The 18,275-nt window shown below is 44.2% G+C and overlaps 1 protein-coding gene across 2 annotated transcripts in view; it reads right to left on the bottom strand.

Moving 5' to 3' along the window:
* Nucleotides 1-18,275, bottom strand: part of LOC128466980 (phospholipid-transporting ATPase ID-like) — a 41,852-nt gene that overhangs the window by 7,544 nt on the left and 16,033 nt on the right. For both annotated transcript variants that reach the window (XM_053448479.1, XM_053448470.1), the window contains 19 exons: nucleotides 14,021-14,079; nucleotides 12,113-12,226; nucleotides 11,385-11,483; nucleotides 10,512-10,573; nucleotides 9,003-9,075; nucleotides 8,647-8,717; nucleotides 8,451-8,533; nucleotides 6,742-6,900; nucleotides 6,258-6,346; nucleotides 5,695-5,891; nucleotides 5,263-5,471; nucleotides 5,025-5,068; nucleotides 4,741-4,906; nucleotides 4,105-4,293; nucleotides 3,561-3,676; nucleotides 3,232-3,396; nucleotides 1,903-2,014; nucleotides 807-912; nucleotides 230-383 (listed from right to left, as the gene is read on the bottom strand). In XM_053448479.1, the coding sequence (XP_053304454.1) occupies nucleotides 230-383; nucleotides 807-912; nucleotides 1,903-2,014; nucleotides 3,232-3,396; nucleotides 3,561-3,676; nucleotides 4,105-4,293; nucleotides 4,741-4,906; nucleotides 5,025-5,068; nucleotides 5,263-5,471; nucleotides 5,695-5,891; nucleotides 6,258-6,346; nucleotides 6,742-6,900; nucleotides 8,451-8,533; nucleotides 8,647-8,717; nucleotides 9,003-9,075; nucleotides 10,512-10,573; nucleotides 11,385-11,483; nucleotides 12,113-12,226; nucleotides 14,021-14,079 (2,267 nt within the window). The remainder of the gene's footprint in view (nucleotides 1-229; nucleotides 384-806; nucleotides 913-1,902; nucleotides 2,015-3,231; nucleotides 3,397-3,560; nucleotides 3,677-4,104; nucleotides 4,294-4,740; nucleotides 4,907-5,024; nucleotides 5,069-5,262; nucleotides 5,472-5,694; nucleotides 5,892-6,257; nucleotides 6,347-6,741; nucleotides 6,901-8,450; nucleotides 8,534-8,646; nucleotides 8,718-9,002; nucleotides 9,076-10,511; nucleotides 10,574-11,384; nucleotides 11,484-12,112; nucleotides 12,227-14,020; nucleotides 14,080-18,275) is intronic.

The following is an 18,275-nucleotide window of genomic DNA, read 5'->3' as shown; positions in this document are numbered from 1 at the left end:
TCGGACGACGTGGACATCATGACCCCGATCCTTCATAAACCACAAGTAGTACAAAGGATTCGTAGCTCAACCCTTACTGCCCATACCCTGCATTTCCCATACCTGTTCTTTCCCTATCTGGTAATCATACCTTCAATTCCGGACCACGACCCATCCGTTTTTTTATGTCCTCCACCTACAAAGTCTTCTGAATGACCAAAAACCATAGAACGTTGAGGTATCTACCTACCAGACTGTGACCGTTGATGATAATTCCGTAGGTGTCTCCTCCTTTTACGTCATCGTCCGGAATAACTTGGGTCTTCTTCGAACCTTTTTTGATCTGAATGTTAACGTCGTTGTTGTCCGAAAACGATTCTGGGTTCATCTTCCTCCTGGCAGATCTATGAAAGACCACATCGGTTATTGCGAGACCTAAAGAGCAGGGAGGAAAGTTTCTCCTACCAAAGCAAGCCCACCTCCCCATTCCTGGTTTATTATCATTATTTATTGTTTTATATAGCGCCATCAGATTCCGCAGCGCTGTACAAAGGGTAGACAGGACGTAGCAATTCGTATATAACACATGATATTGAATGCTATGTACTAAGGACTTCTTCAGCTAGCAGAGAAGGTTCCATAAAGGAATGTAGGACCGGAGAGGTCTTACTCGCTCCATTAGTAACACAAAGAGCCTCTCGAAGAGACAGTTCACCTGCCAATCAGGGTTATGCATGTTATATGACACTATTTTCACGCTGATGATGTCATATCTCTACCCGTGATTTGCATCTGCTGCCCCTGAGTTATATGCCGGCATTTATTACCTGAGCTCCTCCAGCACCTCCGCAGAACTGCAACCTCTAATGATGAAAACCTCCTTCATCTCGTCCTGCAGCATATTACACGAGTATCCGATGTTCTCTGCCGTTTCTGGGAAAAGAGATCGGTTAATGAGACGATTCCCCAAATTCACCGGGGTATCAACAGCGAGGGTGAACTTCATAGACGTGTAGCTTCTTTTTTGACCTAAATTACAACTTTAGGGTCACTTAGAAATTTCCTTGTTTTTGAAAGAAAATCAGATTTTGTCCATTAAAATAACATGAAATGGATCAGAAATCCAGCGCAGACAGGGTTAACGGTGTTAATGACTATTGTCGCTGGAATGGAATCTCTTCATAGGCGTACAGAGACCCTTTATCACTCCCATCACTCCTGTGTTCCAATGGCCCTTTATCACTCCCATCACTCCTGGGTTCCAATGGCCCTTTATCACTCCCATCACTCCTGTGTTCCAATGGCCCTTTATCACTCCCATCACTCCTGTGTTCCAATGGCCCTTTATCACTCCCATCACTCCTGTGTTCCAATGGCCCTTTATCACTCCCATCACTCCTGGGTTCCAATGGCCCTTTATCACTCCCATCACTCCTGGGTTCCAATGGCCCTTTATCACTCCCATCACTCCTGTGTTCCAATGGCCCTTTATCACTCCCATCACTCCTGTGTTCCAATGGCCCTTTATCACTCACATCACTCCTGTGTTCCAATGGCCCTTTATCACTCCCATCACTCCTGTGTTCCAATGGCCCTTTATCACTCCCATCACTCCCGTGTTCCAATGGCCCTTTATCACTCCCATCACTCCTGTGTTCCATTGGCACTTTTTTTTTGCTGATCCAAGTTTAAGTTTAAAAGGCTAATTGATGGTTCGAAAACCCTTGTACATCCAAAGTGTGTGTGGGTGTGTATGAGAGTGTGTGTGAGTGTGTGTATGAGTGTGTGAGTAAGTAAGTGTGTATGAGTGTGTGTGTGAGTAAGTAAGTGTGTATGAGTGAGTGTGTGAGTAAGTAAGTGTGTATGAGTGTGTATGAGTGAGTGAGTGTCTGTGTATTTACACAGCATGCAGTGGCGTCTCACCTTGCTTGTCTCCTGTCAGGACCCATATCTTAATGTTGGCCTTGGTCAGAGTCTCGATGGTTTGGGGGACTCCGTCCTGCAGCTTGTCTTCTATAGCAGAAGCTCCGAGTAACTTCACAAACACAGAGAGAATCTTCCATTAAACCGGATTTACAGAATCTTCAATAGTTATATGAGGGGCGTTTAATAACTCGGGGGACCAGGAAACAGAAGAGAGGGACCTTTAAATCCGACAACGCGATCGCATAGGAGGCGATGAAGATGCAACGTTTATTAAATCCCCTCACTGTATTGGCCTCTACCACTTCTGCTGGGAGGCTGTTCCACTTATCCACCACCTGCTCAGCGAAGTAAAACTTCCTTACGGTACATAGGACCCTGCGGTTCTAGATTGTAAAATAATTTACAAAGTAACAGAGAGAGAGACTCCATCTAGAGAGGAACGGATCGGGGGGGGGTCTGCTCTGTTCTGGAGTCCTGGCCACCTCCGTGTAATGTGTGATATAAAAAGTCTGTGGGAAAATAGTCTTTTTTTAAATTAAAAAAAAAAGTCTAAATATACAGCATAGACGGGGGAGAGAGACTCCGGGTTTGAGGACGCGGCGGGGGTGGGGGGCGGCGGATTATATGTCTTATCCCGTTAAGGGACCCCCGGTGTTATCTGGAAGTCATCTGCAAGACAAACTCCACGGACAGCCGAGAGCCCCTGGGGGTCGCGCCATCCCCCTTTGGTTTAGGTCTCTTAGGAAGCCAATAACCTTTCTGGATCATTGAAACCATGGCAACCAATTCCCAGGTCCTCAAGTTACATCGTCTGGCGAGACAGACAGAAATGACGTAAAACCCGGGAGCTGCTGAAAGTTACCCCCTTTTTACCACTTAACTGCCCTTTAACAGCAGGGGGTATAATCTACTCTACTACTCCCATCACACCTGGACTGGAACTGCATGGTCGGCCAAAGAACCTTATAAATGATCCAGTCCTGGGAATGCTAATATTAACCCTTTAATATCCCATCACACAGACCCCATCGCTGTGACTCGCTAATGGTGGCAACCAAATGCTTCTATGGAAACCGTGACGGGTCAGGAGGTGAAGATGTTCTGAATGGAGTCACCTGTATTCAAGCAGGGATTCCAGTTGTGATATAGCAGAGAGAAAAGCACCAGTTGGGACGCTGAGATATCATTAAACGAGAGGAGAATATGAAGGAATCTGCCCCATTCACCCGAGACCTTTTCTGCTCAACAAACACCATTCTATACATTCTATATAGTAGCCAACTGTCCCGATTAGGTCGGAACAATGAATAGGCATTGGATACGAACCTTTAGGTCTGTTTCGATCTCCTCGTACAGCTCCCCCAGCTTCTCCTCGCGGTCCTCCAGGGACGTGCTCGCCTCGTGGTAACGTTTCCTCCAGTCCGCAAAGTATTGCTTGTCCAGGTCTTTGTACGCGAGGACCAGGGTGCGCAGGCCGTCTCCGGCAAACTCCTGCCGAGCGAGAGCAACAGTCACACCGCGTTTGGAAATGTTTTAATTCTTTATTTTTGTCCTCGATATAGAGAGGGCTTTAGAGGAAGAACGAGGCGTCTTTCCCGCGGTCTGGTGGGTCAGCCGCTGTCCGGACAGGCCGGGGACACTGAAGCCGCACTTACATTCAGATGCTCGGTGGTCACTTCCTTGAGGTCCTCGCTCGACCGGTCCAGAAGCTCGTACACAATAGTGTCTGCTCCTTTACAGTACAGCGTGAGACGTCCATCCGGGCTCCTCACTGGGAACGGCAGGAACGGGATAACGTTATAGATTATAACGCGTCATAACACACCACGACGACTCATTACACACGATGGGCCATTGTTGGGTTACCCAGCATGGGCCGCAGTCCAAAGGACTTGCTTGGCCTGGAACAGCAAACCTAGAGGAGCCTCAGCCAGCTCAAAGTCATCCTGCGCTTCAATATTTTAGTCTTTACGAGCATTCTAATGGTTTTTCAACCTGAAGCTGGCTTGGCCACCCCTTGGCTTGGCTTCTCTAGAGCCCTGGCCAACTGGGCCACCAGATGATATTCTATAACCAAAATTAGCTACATTTTAGATCCATCAACATTTTCAGAAGCTTTAAAGAAAGATGGGCCACGGCCCGCAGAAGCTGACACTCTATCCAGATGAATGTTGGTTTTCCCCATCCCACGTAGCTCACCGATCACAGACATCCTCTTGCGCTCATTGTTGAAATCCAAGATAGCCAGAAGCTCGTACACCTTGGTCTCCCCCATTTCCACCAGAGTGATTGTTTCCGGGGTACGGGAACGAAACACGAAGCCAAAGTTCCTGGCAGCCGTGACGAGAGCGCCTTCATCGGGAGACTGAGCTTGATACACCAGCTCACCTGAGACGGGAGGACAGGACGGGTCAGCAGGACAGCAGGACAGGGTCAGCAGGACAGGGTCAGCAGGACAGGGTCAGCAGGACAGGGTCAGCAGGACAGGGTCACCTCCATGGGAGGGTAATGGGGAACTGTACCTCTGCACAAATGCCCCCAATAAGATACTATTCAGAGAGGCAATGCTACCATAGACATAGGTTAACAGCTACCTAGGGCCACCATTGGTCTAAGGGCCCCGTCATTGGATACTCCTCACTTATTTCATGGATGTTTATTCTTTTCATCATGGTTAGAGAGGCGCCCCCTGAACATCTTTCCGCTTAGGGCCACTTCATATTATTTATTTGACACAAAGTATCCATCGTACAGTAAATTCCCGCTTGGGCCTTTGACAAACTACCCTTCACTTTTATAGCCAGGTACTTTCAGCATCGTCTACTCCGCGCCTACCTGGCTTCTTCTCCTCCGACATAGCCGTATGGCACAGGGCGAGGAGGCGGAAGAACTCCTGAGTAGACGGATCCCCGATTTTCACCGACTCGACCAGGCGATGATCGTGAAAGGCGAACTTTGGGTCGGCCAGCGGGTTGTAGGAGAAATCCACTTTTTCCGTATGCTGGCAAGAGAGAAAATAATAAATAAAAATATATATACAATATGTAAAAATATTACATTACTCCCATAACTTTAATCTTTCTGAAAATGTTTACTTTTTCTCCATTCTTGTCACCTACCTCGTTAATCTCCAGCCGATTCCCGGCATAATCAAACACCTCCCCTGAAAGAGCAGAGAGGGGAGAGTGGGAATTAGCGTGGACGGTGAGGAGTAGCGTGTGATTGCCAATGGCAGCTGGGTTACCGGAGACTCAGCGCGGGTTATAACGCGTGCAATGGACACGTATGTGATAAGGACCCACGGAAACGGGGGGGGGTCCCATCCAAAAGAGTAATATTTAGCTTCGGGAGACACACCGTAAGAGTTTCCGTTAATAGAACATTTATTGAAGGTCATGATGTTTTGGGTGAGGGTCCCGGTCTTATCGGAGAAGATGTACTTGATTTGGCCCAGCTCCTCGTTGAGGGTGGTGGTACGAGCTTCTGCCGGGGTGTCCTTCTTGGGGTAATACATCTTGCGGTCCCAATTGATATAGTAGCTGTTTCCAAGCCGTATGATTTCAACACTGGTGAGATAATCAAAGAGGAGGCAAAAGCACAGTCAGAAGTACTGGGGAGGAAAAAAAACCTTTAAAGTCATTTTCATCTCTTCTGCAAACTACCTGGTTAGTGAATATATCATAGAAGTTGTTGGCACAATCCTGCCCCTACGACTACTGATTATTGCCCCAAACACCCTTCCCGGTGCGCTCCTAAACGAAAGGATAGCCCCGTGAATACCAGACTCACCTGACGTAGAGGGAGATCGGCACCACCGTGTTCAGGATAATGACATACGACCAGAACATGAGGAACCCTGAGAAGGCCGCGTTGTGGACGTCTTGTTGCCACGGGAGGTAGACCTGGAAGTAGTATCCCTGCTTAGATTCCCAGATGCCGTTCCCGATGGCCAGAATAATGCACATGGCAGCCAAGAACACAAATATCTACAAAAGCAGAACATAGAAGCTGAGAATGTTGATAAAAAGAGAGAGAGATGAAAATGTCATATTTTCTGAAGAAAAAAAAAAGGTCATTTCTGGACAAAGAGCTCGGAATGTAATATAAGAACATACACTATGTGGCCAAAAGTATCCGGACACCTGACCATCACACCTATGTGAGCTGCTCGGGCTCCCTGTTCCAAAACCATGGGCCTTGATACGACGTTGGCCTCCACTCTTCTGGGAAGGCTTTCCACAAGATTTTGGGGCGTTTCTGTGGGAATTTGTGCCCATGCAGCCGGTTGTGAGGTCAGGCGCTGATGTAGGACCAGAAGGTCTTATAACTGCCCCCTGTTTGCTCAGACATACCCACAGAACAAGGAGATTCATGAGCCGGTCGATGCTCGTTCTTTTTAACGTGGTCCTTCCACTGTTCTGCATCAGTTTGGTGTCGGGCCCTACGAGGGAAGCACAGGCGGGATGGTGAATGGATCGGTGGGTGGTAGCAGCCGTGTATCCACTACAACACAATCACTCGTATTTCGTGCTCCGTCCCTCCTCACGCCTTATAAGAGATTCTCCGAGTATCATCATCACCCCAGCGACATTAATCTTCCCACCAAGATGTGGAACACAGAGAAGGATATCTCTTTGCTGCTCCATTATTAGTGACCGATGTTCATAGAGGAGTCTCATGAGCTCTCTAGGCCTTACACAAATTGTTACATCTGAAAAAGGGACCAATGAGACCTCGAAAGTCCTACATTTTACTGCTAAAAGGTGTCACAAACATCCTTGGACGGCGCTCCGTCGCATGTCACTCTGGTTATTCGAGGCTGAATGTTCTCCTGACCTGCGAAGATGACCATCCCGAAGCACCACTCGGTGTTCCTCAGGGTGCAGCCGCGCAGCAGGATCTTCCCGTTGTCCAGAGCGTATTTCTCTCCTTGGTAGGTCAGCGTCCCAGTAAATGCGTCCAGCTTGTTATTGGGAGCTTCACAGACGACTTCCCCTACATGATGCAGAGCGAGTGTCACCAGTAACGTTACCTGACATTAATACCCCCGTCAGTCATCAGAATACCGATACAACGCTACAATGTCACCAACTGGGCAGGCAGATATATATATAACTCTGATACTATATATACTGTATGTTACTCTAATACTATATACTGTATGTAACTCTAATACTATGTATATATGCTACTCTGTATATACTGTATGTTACTCTATTACTATATATATATACTGTATGTTACTCTAATACTATGTATATATGCTACTCTGTTACTATATATATACTGTATGTTACTCTAATACTATGTATATATGCTACTCTGTTACTATATATATACTGTATGTTACTCTAATACTATGTATATATGCTACTCTGTTACTATATATATACTGTATGTTACTCTAATACTATGTATATATGCTACTCTGTTACTATATATATACTGTATGTTACTCTAATACTATGTATATATATTACTCTGTTACTCTGGATATATATTACTCTGTTACTCTGTATATACTGTATGTTACTCTATTACTATATATATATATATACTGTATGTTACTCTAATACTATGTATATATGTTACTCTGTTACTCTGGATATATATTACTCTGTTACTCTGTATATTCTGTATGTTACTCTGTTACTATGTATATATATGTTACTCTAATACTATGTATATATGTTACTCTGTATATATATTACTCTGTTACTCTGTATATACTGTATGTTACTCTGTATATATAATTCTGTTACTCTATATATATATATGTTACTCTGTATATAATGTATGTTACTCTAATACTATGTATATATGTTACTCTGGATATATATTACTCTGTTACTCTGTATATATCTTACTCTGTTACTCTGTATATATCTTACTCTGTTACTCTCTCTCTATATATATACATATATTACTCTGTAAACACTGTATGTTACTCTGGATCTATGTTACTCTAATACTATGTATATATGTTACTTTGTATATATATATATATATATATATATATATATATATATATATTACTCTGTATATATCTTACTCTGTTACTCTGTATATATATTACACTGTTACTCTGTATATACTGTATGCTACTCTGTTACTCTGTATATAGGTTACTCTAATACTATGTATATATGTTACTCTGTTACTCTGTATATACTGTATGTTCCTCTAATACTATGTATATATGTTACTCTGTTACTATATATATATATATATATATATATATATACACTGTATGTTACTCTATTACTATCTATATACTGTATGTTACTCTAATACTATGTATATATGTTACTCTGTTACTATATATATATATATATATATATATACTGTATGTTACTCTATTACTATCTATATACTGTATGTTACTCTAATACTATGTATATATGTTACTATGTTACTCTGCATATATGTTACTCTATTACTCTGGATATATATTACTCTGTTACTCCGTATATACTGTATGTTACTCTAATACTATATATATATGTTACTCTATTGAAGGTTTTGTTTCGCCGTTGTAAACCTACCATCAAATTGTGAAAGCTGCTGTAAGTTCTCGCCCAGATCTCCTGTAATTGTCAGCGATTGTTTCACCTTCAAGTTGGTTTCCCTGGGGGGAAAATTGCATCTTTTAGATTGTAAGCTCTTCGGGGGAATGGTGGCTCACCTGATACAAAGCATCAGGGCCTCCGATTCCAGACAAATAATAAAAGAGAAAGTTACCCGTCAAGCTCCGCGGTTTCTATGTAGATCAAGCTGTTGGGTTCACTGCTGGACAGCAACAGAAGATCTGCCTGAAAACATATAGAGCCATTTAAACAAAAACACCCCACGTGGGGCAAAATAACACAAACAACCGAGGGCATCATATCTCACACCAATCGAAATGTTAGAATCGGAGGATGGGAGGATCAGAGGCTGAGATGTAATGCAAGGATGTTTTACTTTACCGAGAGAGTAGTAGATGAGTGGAACAGATTCCCAGCAGAAGTGGTAGAGGTTCATACAGTGAGGGGATTTAAACATGCATGGGGTAGGTATTACTCTATTACTATATCCCCAGACGGCGTTTAACTCACCGTTACAAAATTATTATTCTCCAGTTTTATAATATCGCCGACTTGGATATTCATCCATTTCTCATTGGTGAACCTGCAAAATATTAGGCAGAACTAAAGCGATCGACAATTTCTGTCCCCTAAACCTTCCAGCCACACAGAATATTTCTGAAAAAACAGCCTTTTGTGATCATTTTAAAGAAAAAAATATTAAATTCTGTATTCTCAGAAAACGGGTTTTATCTGAATGAATTCGGACAAAACGCAGCCGACCGTCCCGCCTCGGTGACAATAAAATTCAAGTTTCTTCTCCACCATAAGTTAGCGACTACAGGGGGCACGATGGTTGGGCCGCATGCCTCCAGACGGTCCTGTTTTTTGTGGGACAGTCCCTATATTTGCGCACTGTGCGGCGGTTCTGTGCGGCTGTTCTGTGCGGCGGTGTATTGGGATATGATGTCCTATCCTGGTGATCTGCCCCCTATAGATGGCTTCTCTAACAATATGGCTTCTTTCATCGATCGGAATCTGCCGGCGCTATATAAATAAATGTAATGTAACAGCACTACGGAATCTGCCGGCGCTATATAAATAAATGTAATGTAACAGCGCTACGGAATCTGCCGGCGCTATATAAATAAATGTAATGTAACGGCGCTACGGAATCTGCCGGCGCTATATAAATAAATGTAATGTAACAGCACTACGGAATCTGCCGGCGCTATATAAATAAATGTAATGTAAGAGCGCTACGGAATCTGCCGGCGCTATATAAATAAATGTAATGTAACGGCGCTACGGAATCTGCCGGCGCTATATAAATAAATGTAATGTAACAGCGCTACGGAATCTGCCGGCGCTATATAAATAAATGTAATGTAACAGCGCTACGGAATCTGCCGGCACTATATAAATAAATGTAATGTAACGGCGCTACGGAATCTGCCGGCGCTATATAAATAAATGTAATATAACATCGCTACGGCATCTGCCGGCGCTATATAAATAAATGTAATGTAACAGCGCTACAGAATCTGCCGGCGCTATATAAATAAATGTAATGTAACAGCGCTACGGAATCTGCCGGCGCTATATAAATAAATGTAATGTAACAGCGCTACGGAATCTGCTGGCGCTATATAAATAAATGTAATGTAACAGCGCTACGGAATCTGCTGGCGCTATATAAATAAATGTAATGTAACAGCGCTACGGAATCTGCCGGCGCTATATAAATAAATGTAATGTAACATCGCTACGGAATCTGCCGGCGCTATATAAATAAATGTAATGTAACGGCGCTACGGAATCTGCCGGCGCTATATAAATAAATGTAATGTAACATTGCTACGGCATCTGCCGGCGCTATATAAATAAATGTAATGTAACAGCGCTACGGAATCTGCCGGCGCTATATATACAGCGCTGAGTTCATACACAGAACATGTACAGTCAGACAATGCAGCGTTATTCTTCATACATGTAGCCCGGAATGATCCGGATGCGTTTCTTCCGCTGTCTGACACTTACTGTCCTTTGCTGAGCACCTGCACCGTTCTGTTGTTGACCTGATTGTCGCTTTTGTGCCGATACTGGAACAAGAAAAGCCGTTCGTTTACAAACATCACAGCGACAGATTCATGATATCTAGATTGTAAGCTCAGAACCTTTGAATGTAGGGACTGTAAGAAAAGCTGCGGAAATTGGTGGGGCTATAGAAATAAAAAATAATAATGACAATAATAATAATTCTAATAATAATAATATAATAATAATAAATAATAATATAATAATAAAATAAATAATAATATAATAATAATACAATAATAAAATAATAAATAAATAATAATATAATAATAATACATAATAATATAATAATAAAATAATAAATAATAATATAATAATAATAATAATAGTGAAGCTCTTCTCATGAGAGCAGAGAAGACCATCTAGCTGGTCTAGGAAATGCAAATGCCCCAGAGCTGGCTGAGGGTCATGGAATTGGTAACTTAACTACTGGAGGGGGCGCTTCTGGCTTTCTTGGAACCTCAGCTAAAGACTTGCCCCTCGCTGATCATGCCCCAGGTAATGGTAGGGTTAATGTAGGGTGAAGAGGGTCATTGCGTTATGGCAAACGCCAGATCGGGGGGTCTTGGCAGGATGAGATGAGTTTGTTTGGCGTGATTTGATAGAAGCCGAGGTGGCGTTCGACCTACCCCTTTAATAAATCACATGCGCGGGAGCAGCGAGAGAATCGGGCAGGAGGAGCGCTGCAGAAAAAGAGAGAATCCGAAGAAAGAAGGAAAGTTACGGGGATGACCAGCAGGGGGCAGGCAGGAGAGCAGAGGAGACCTGATCACAGAGGCTCATAGAATGTAGTACCGAGGGGATCTGGCCACTTACAAAGTCATCGGTGGCATCCTTCACGGCAGATACAGTCAGCACCAGGACCAGGGGGACGACGGTAGTGAACCACGAGAGCGAGGAGACCTGGGGAATCAGCTGTGGAGGAAAGAACGAAGAAAGCAGATGAAAGGACTTCAACCCCGGGATGTTTAGTTTTATAATTTCATCTTCATTGGAAAATACGCCATTTCATAATGAAATAGAAAAAAAACAAATTGGAAAAAAATATTTCCAATGAAACGTCTTCTTTCTACCAGAGAAGCCATATTAGGGGAAAATGTTGAAAAATATTTCTACTGAAAAGTCGTATTTCTGGTGGGGGGGGCATCATAGGGGATAAGAGGCCTAGAAAAAATAAATATTTCTAATTTTTAATGGGAAAATATTTTTTTCCAATAATTTTTCTCCTATTTTCTTACGACTCTAATTTTTAAATGGTTTTCCCAATGTCGGCGGGCGGTCCCCTGATGTCGGTTGCCGGTCTCCTGAGGTCGGTGGGCAGTCCTGCTGACATTAGTGGGTGGTACCCTCATGTCAGTGGGCGGTCCCCTATAGTCGTTGGGCGGTCCCCCTGATGTCAGTGGGCGGTCTGTCGACATTGCATTTGGGGCTAGCACCAGCCCCCTCCCAAGGCGGTGGCATGCTGTGATAGTGCCGATAATGAATGTGTTTAGGGGCCCCCGGGGGCCTTATTCCACCCCGGCCACCGCAGTTTGACGCTTTACCTGCAGGATCAGCAGGAACACGAAGTAAGCGTTGGCCACGCGCTGGAACTGCTCGAACAGATTCAGCGGCAGGAACGTGAAGACGTTATACTTCGAGGTCTTGATTGCGTTTGTCTGTAAAACAAAAGAGGTCCTCGTTACCACTGTACGTTCTCGTTACCGCTGTACGTTGCGCATGCTGTACGTCCTCGTTACCGCTGTACGTCGTGCATGCTGTACATTCTCGTTACCGTTGTACGTCGCGCATGCTGTACGTTCTCGTTACCGCTGTACATCCTCGTTACCGCTGTACGTCCTCGTTACCACTGTACGTTGCGCATGCTGTACGTTCTCGTTACCGCTGTACGTCGCGCCCTCAGATTGTGTCCGTCCCGCAGATATACGCTTTCATTTATCTCACATCTTTGAAACAATGTATATTAAATGACACATAAAGTTCTATCTTTTAAGGCCTGTCCATGACGTCCCTTTAAAGCAGCCAATCAGAGCCGGCCTTAGGGGTGTGCGGCCGCACAGGGCGCCATGGCAACAGGGGCGCCTGCTCAGGACTTAAATTAAAGCATCGTTTTTTTTTGTAAAGCTTTATTTAACGTGAAGAATTTTAAATAAAGTTTAAAAAAAACCCCATGTTTTAATTTAAGTCCCGGGCAGGCGCCCCTGCTGCCATGGCGCCCTGTGCGTCCGCACACCCCTAAGGACGGCTCTGATTGGCTGCTTTAAAGGGACGTCATGGACAGGCCTTAAAAGATAGAACTTTATGTGTCATTTAATATACATTGTTTCAAAGATGTGAGATAAATGAAAGCGTATATCTGCGGGACGGACACAATCTGAGGGCGCGACGTACAGCGGTTTTGTTTGTTTTTAACTTTATTTAACATGGAGGATTTTAAATAAAGTTAAAAAAACTTTATTTAACATCCTCCATGTTAAATAAAGTTAAAAACAAACAAATCTTGTTTGTTACAAGATTTTTTTTCTTTTTTTTTGGGATGGGGGGCGCCAGAGGAGTAGTCCGCACAGGGCACCAGAACACTTAAGGCCAGCTCTGCAGCCAATCACTGACAAGGAAGCGCTCCCATTGAAATGAATGGCATTCCGCGCAGGCACGTGCCAGGTCCATGAATACCTGGCACATTTTTTGCTCCTAAACCTGCCATTAGTCGGATGAACCAAATAATCCGCTTTATGAGTCATCTACGCCCGTCCTGCCTACCCCGTGGGGGTGGTTAACCCATCGTTATATAATCAATGAGCCTGATATAGATATGCGGAGCAGTAAAGTATCGGCTGTCGTGGTAACCAGAGATCGACAACGACCTTTACCGGCATTGGATAGATTTGATGTGGAGCGGGTTAAAGTGCACCGGTCACCGCTTTCTAGAGGGCGTGTTCTCACCTATACATTGTGCTGGCCAGTCAGCTTAGAAATGTATAATCAAAAAGGTATTTACAATTCCCACCTCCATGACGACATAAAGATAAAAATGATGTCATAACTGGGAACATCATCCAGGCTCCAGGTGGGAGGTCCAACTTAAAGCGGCTCGAGGAAGGGGGCGGGGAGTAAGGCGTGCCACAACTCCGCCCCCCATGATCCGGAGTATTTATTGGATTTGAAACCAAAGATAAATGATCCGGGAAGCAACAATTCAAAGGGGTAGAGAAGGAACCCTTTTGGTTTTAGGGGGTGTGGTTGGGGTGTGGTTGGGGTGTGGCCAGGGCGGGGTTTTATCCCCTGCAGCATGCCTTTGCTTGAACCTCGTGGCCGGGCCCCTTACCGGATCAGTGGTTTGTCTATACTGTGGCCCCTGTGTCAATATGAATCCCTGATGGGGTTAAACGGTTTCACTGCTCCTCTGATTACTATTATTAATTATTATTCCCCCCCAGCGTTAGGCATCTTACCGCATACTTAAACTTCAAGTTAAACTCCCGGTCGTTCGCTCGCAGACGCCTCTCTTTCTCTGTGGGGGAGAAAAAACGGAAAGTTAATTTATGGGAGAAAAACACCTTCTTTTTTTAGTTAATTTTCCATTCATTTAATAGAATGGCTCGGTCTTAATCATCCATTAGGACTCTCTGACTAATGAAAGTCTATGGAGGAACAGACTTCTTTAGCATATACAGGGGGCCGGCTCACTGATTTATCTACACATTACACAGGGGGCCGGCTCACTGATTTATCTATACATTATACAGGGGCCGGTCACTGACTTATCTATACATTATACAGGGGGCCGGTCGCTGATTTATCTATACATTATACAGGGGCCGGTCACTGATTTATCTATACATTATACAGGGGGCCGGCTCACTGATTTATCTATACATTATACAGGGGGCCGGTCACTGATTTATCTATACATTATACAGGGGCCGGCTCACTGATTTATCTATACATTATAAAAGGGGCCGGCTCACTGATTTAACTATACATTATTCAGGGGGCCGGTCACTGATTTATCTATACATTATACAGGGTGCCAGTCACTGATTTATCTATACATTATACAGGGGGCCGGTCACTGATTTATCTATACATTATACAGGGGGCCGGCTCACTGATTTATCTATACATTATACAGGGGCCGGCTCACTGATTTATCTATACATTATACAGGGGCCGGCTCACTGATTTATCTATACATTATACAGGGGGCCGGCTCGCTGATTTAACATACATTATACAGGGGGCCGGCTCGCTGATTTATCTATACATTATACAGGGGGCCGGTCACTGATTTATCTATACATTATACAGGGTGCCAGTCACTGATTTATCTATACATTATACAGGGGGCCGGTCACTGATTTATCTATACATTATACAGGGGCCGGCTCACTGATTTATCTATACATTATACAGGGGGCCGGCTCACTGATTTATCTATACATTATACAGGGGGCCGGCTCACTGATTTATCTATACATTATACAGGGGCCGGCTCACTGATTTATCTATACATTATACAGGGGCCGGCTCACTGATTTATCTATACATTATACAGGGGGCCGGTCACTGATTTATCTATACATTATACAGGGTGCCAGTCACTGATTTATCTATACATTATACAGGGGGCCGGTCACTGATTTATCTATACATTATACAGGGGCCGGCTCACTGATTTATCTATACATTATACAGGGGGCCGGCTCACTGATTTATCTATACATTATACAGGGGGCCGGCTCACTGATTTATCTATACATTATACAGGGGCCGGCTCACTGATTTATCTATACATTATACAGGGGCCGGCTCACTGATTTATCTATACATTATACAGGGGGCCGGCTCACTGATTTATCTATACATTATACAGGGGCCGGCTCACTGATTTATCTATACATTATACAGGGGCCGGCTCACTGATTTATCTATACATTATACAGGGGCCGGTCACTGATTTATCTATACATTATACAGGGGCCGGCTCACTGATTTATCTATACATTATACAGGGGCCGGATCACTGATTTATCTATACATTATACAGGGGGCCGGCTCTATGATTTATCTATACATTATACAGGGGCCGGCTCATTTATTTATCTATATGTTATACAGGGGCCGGTTTCTGTAGAGCGGCACTTGGCTGGACGGCTGTCAGCTGAGGTTCTGCCAGCCGCATAAACCAGAAACTCTAATTGTTAATAAAAAGAAACGTGGAGCCGGCTGTTTGTTTTCTGAAGTCATTCTGAGGACGTTAACAATGAAGCCATTTCTGGGCGACGGATCTCTCTAAAACAAACACTACTTAACGCAAGGGGTAAAAGTTCACAAAACCGAGATTGTGGCTTCAGCAGCTGAGACAGAAGGTCGTCGGGTGATAAGAATGTCACAGAAAGCCTTACGTCCATAAAACACATTATATTCAATCAGATTGAAAACCCAGAACCCCCCCAGCAGATCGGCCCCATCCGGCCCCCGTCTCTCCTGCTGTAAAGACTCCAACCTTAATCAGTCGTTGGTCTCGTCTTAGATTCAGGAGCTGTATGTCTATCCCATGCATGTTTACTACTCACTGTATTACCCTCTACAAACTCTGCTGGGGGGCTGTTCCACTTATCTACCACCCTCTCAGTAAAAAAAACGACCTTTACTTCCATTTAAACCTCTGACCCTCTACTGTTAGATTCCGGTCTCTTGTTCCATGTTGTTTGTTAGATCTCTTTACGGCTGACATGGAAGGGAGGGGGGGGGGTTGAACGGCCGCCTGGCGCTCTGTATGATGTATTTTAAGGGTTAATAAAGTTATATATTAATGACTTCGCTATCGGCACAAAAGGCTGAGTTTACACCGTTTATCTCTGCAGGTGTTCCCTGTCTGTGTAATTTACTAAAATACATGGGGCTTTATTTACTAAATCAGCAGTCTGCAGGCGAGCTGCAGCTTCATCTGCGTTATGAAGGACTGACCCCAGGCAGCTTCTCCTGCAGAACAGATCAGCTGATGCTTTATGGCGATGCTAATGAAGTCCGTTGCTCCATAGAAGTTCATTAGTCAGAGAGTCCGGCTGGTAATTAAGACCGAGCAATTCTATTGTTTCAGATAACAGAGCGAGAATCATACAAACGGCTGATATGCAGCTGCCTGAAAACTTTATATTACGGGGCAAAAAAACTGCAACTGGGGTAAAAAGAATAAAAAGCTGGTGGGGATCCGCTTTCCTCCCAAACTGTATGCTTCTGACTTTTATTACTGGGAGTTGGTGTATTTCAGCCAGTAAGGCAGCGAAGCGTTACAATGTATTAATAATACGTATTAACCAGTTCAGCGCTGCCATACGTTCGATTGATTAAAAAAATAAGAAACCCTAAAATGGCCCGTCTGAGAGGCGTTCGGGGGGGGGGGGGGACGCGCTGTTCTTTCCGAAGTCTTTCTATTTTTGTGCCGTTTTTTTGGCTCGGTTATTCCTGGGCTCCGGCTGCCCTGTGGGGGAGGGGAGGGGGCTTCACAATAAAAATTACCTTAATCCCTGCAGATTCCGGCAATTACATCCCAAGTGTCCCTGTTTAGTTTGACCAGTCCCTCTCCAAATCCCTGATGCCCCTCATTCCTCTGTGCCCCACCCATGCCTGTATCAGTCTCTACCACTTCTGCTGGGAGGCTGTTCCACTCATCTATCACCCTCTCAGTAAAGTAAAACTCCCTTCCATGTCAATCCATGTAAAACTGGCACAGATTGGGACATTTCTTGCAAGGTTCAAATAATAATGCTTTTTTTTTTTTTTTTAACCCCTTGGTGGAACACGCTGCCCAAACACGACACGAATGCAGGAAACGGGTCGGGGAATCGGGTTTTCCCATAGATGGAGAAACAGAAAGCATCGTGTAAATATTTAAACCGCTCCCCGCATTTATATCAGGCCTTGGAAACGGCCACTTCAGCCATGTAAATACCCGGCCATCTGCGCTGCGCACACAGCTTCCTCCTCCGCTGATAACAGGAACCCTCTCACTGAACGATTAACCCCTAAAACGCCTCCACACCCATTAAATTATTATTATTATTATTATTATCCTTTATTTATATAGCGCCAACAGTTTACGCAGCGCTTGTTACAATACATAAATTCAAGGGGTCCGACAAGACAAGAACTGACAGACTAAGACAAACCGATACATTTGGTGGAGAGAGCCTAACCCCACTCTATCCCCAACCACATCCACGTTTAACCCTTCATATAGCTGTATACATTAATACCCCCCAGTGCTGTATACAGTAATATAACCCCCCAGCGCTGTATACAGTAATATAACCCCCAGCGCTGTATACAGTAATATAACCCCAGCGCTGTATACAGTAATATAACCCCCCAGCGCTGTATACAGTAATATAACCCCCCAGTGCTGTATACAGTAATATACCCCCCGCGCTGTATACAGTAATATAACCCCCCAGCGCTGTATACAGTAATATAACCCCCAGCGCTGTATACAGTAATATAACCCCCCAGCGCTGTATACAGTAATATAACCCCCCAGCGCTGTATACAGTAATATAACCCCAGCGCTGTATACAGTAATATAACCCCCAGCGCTGTATACAGTAATATAACCCCCAGTGCTGTATACAGTAATATAACCCCTAGCGCTGTATACAGTAATATAACCCCCAGCGCTGTATACAATAATATAACCCCCCAGCACTG

The sequence above is a fragment of the Spea bombifrons genome, chromosome 1 (genome assembly GCF_027358695.1).
Source record: "Spea bombifrons isolate aSpeBom1 chromosome 1, aSpeBom1.2.pri, whole genome shotgun sequence".
Lineage (NCBI taxonomy): Eukaryota > Metazoa > Chordata > Amphibia > Anura > Pelobatidae > Spea > Spea bombifrons.
Note: the sequence above shows the minus strand (reverse complement) of the source record. Positions and strands in the feature narration are given on the sequence as shown.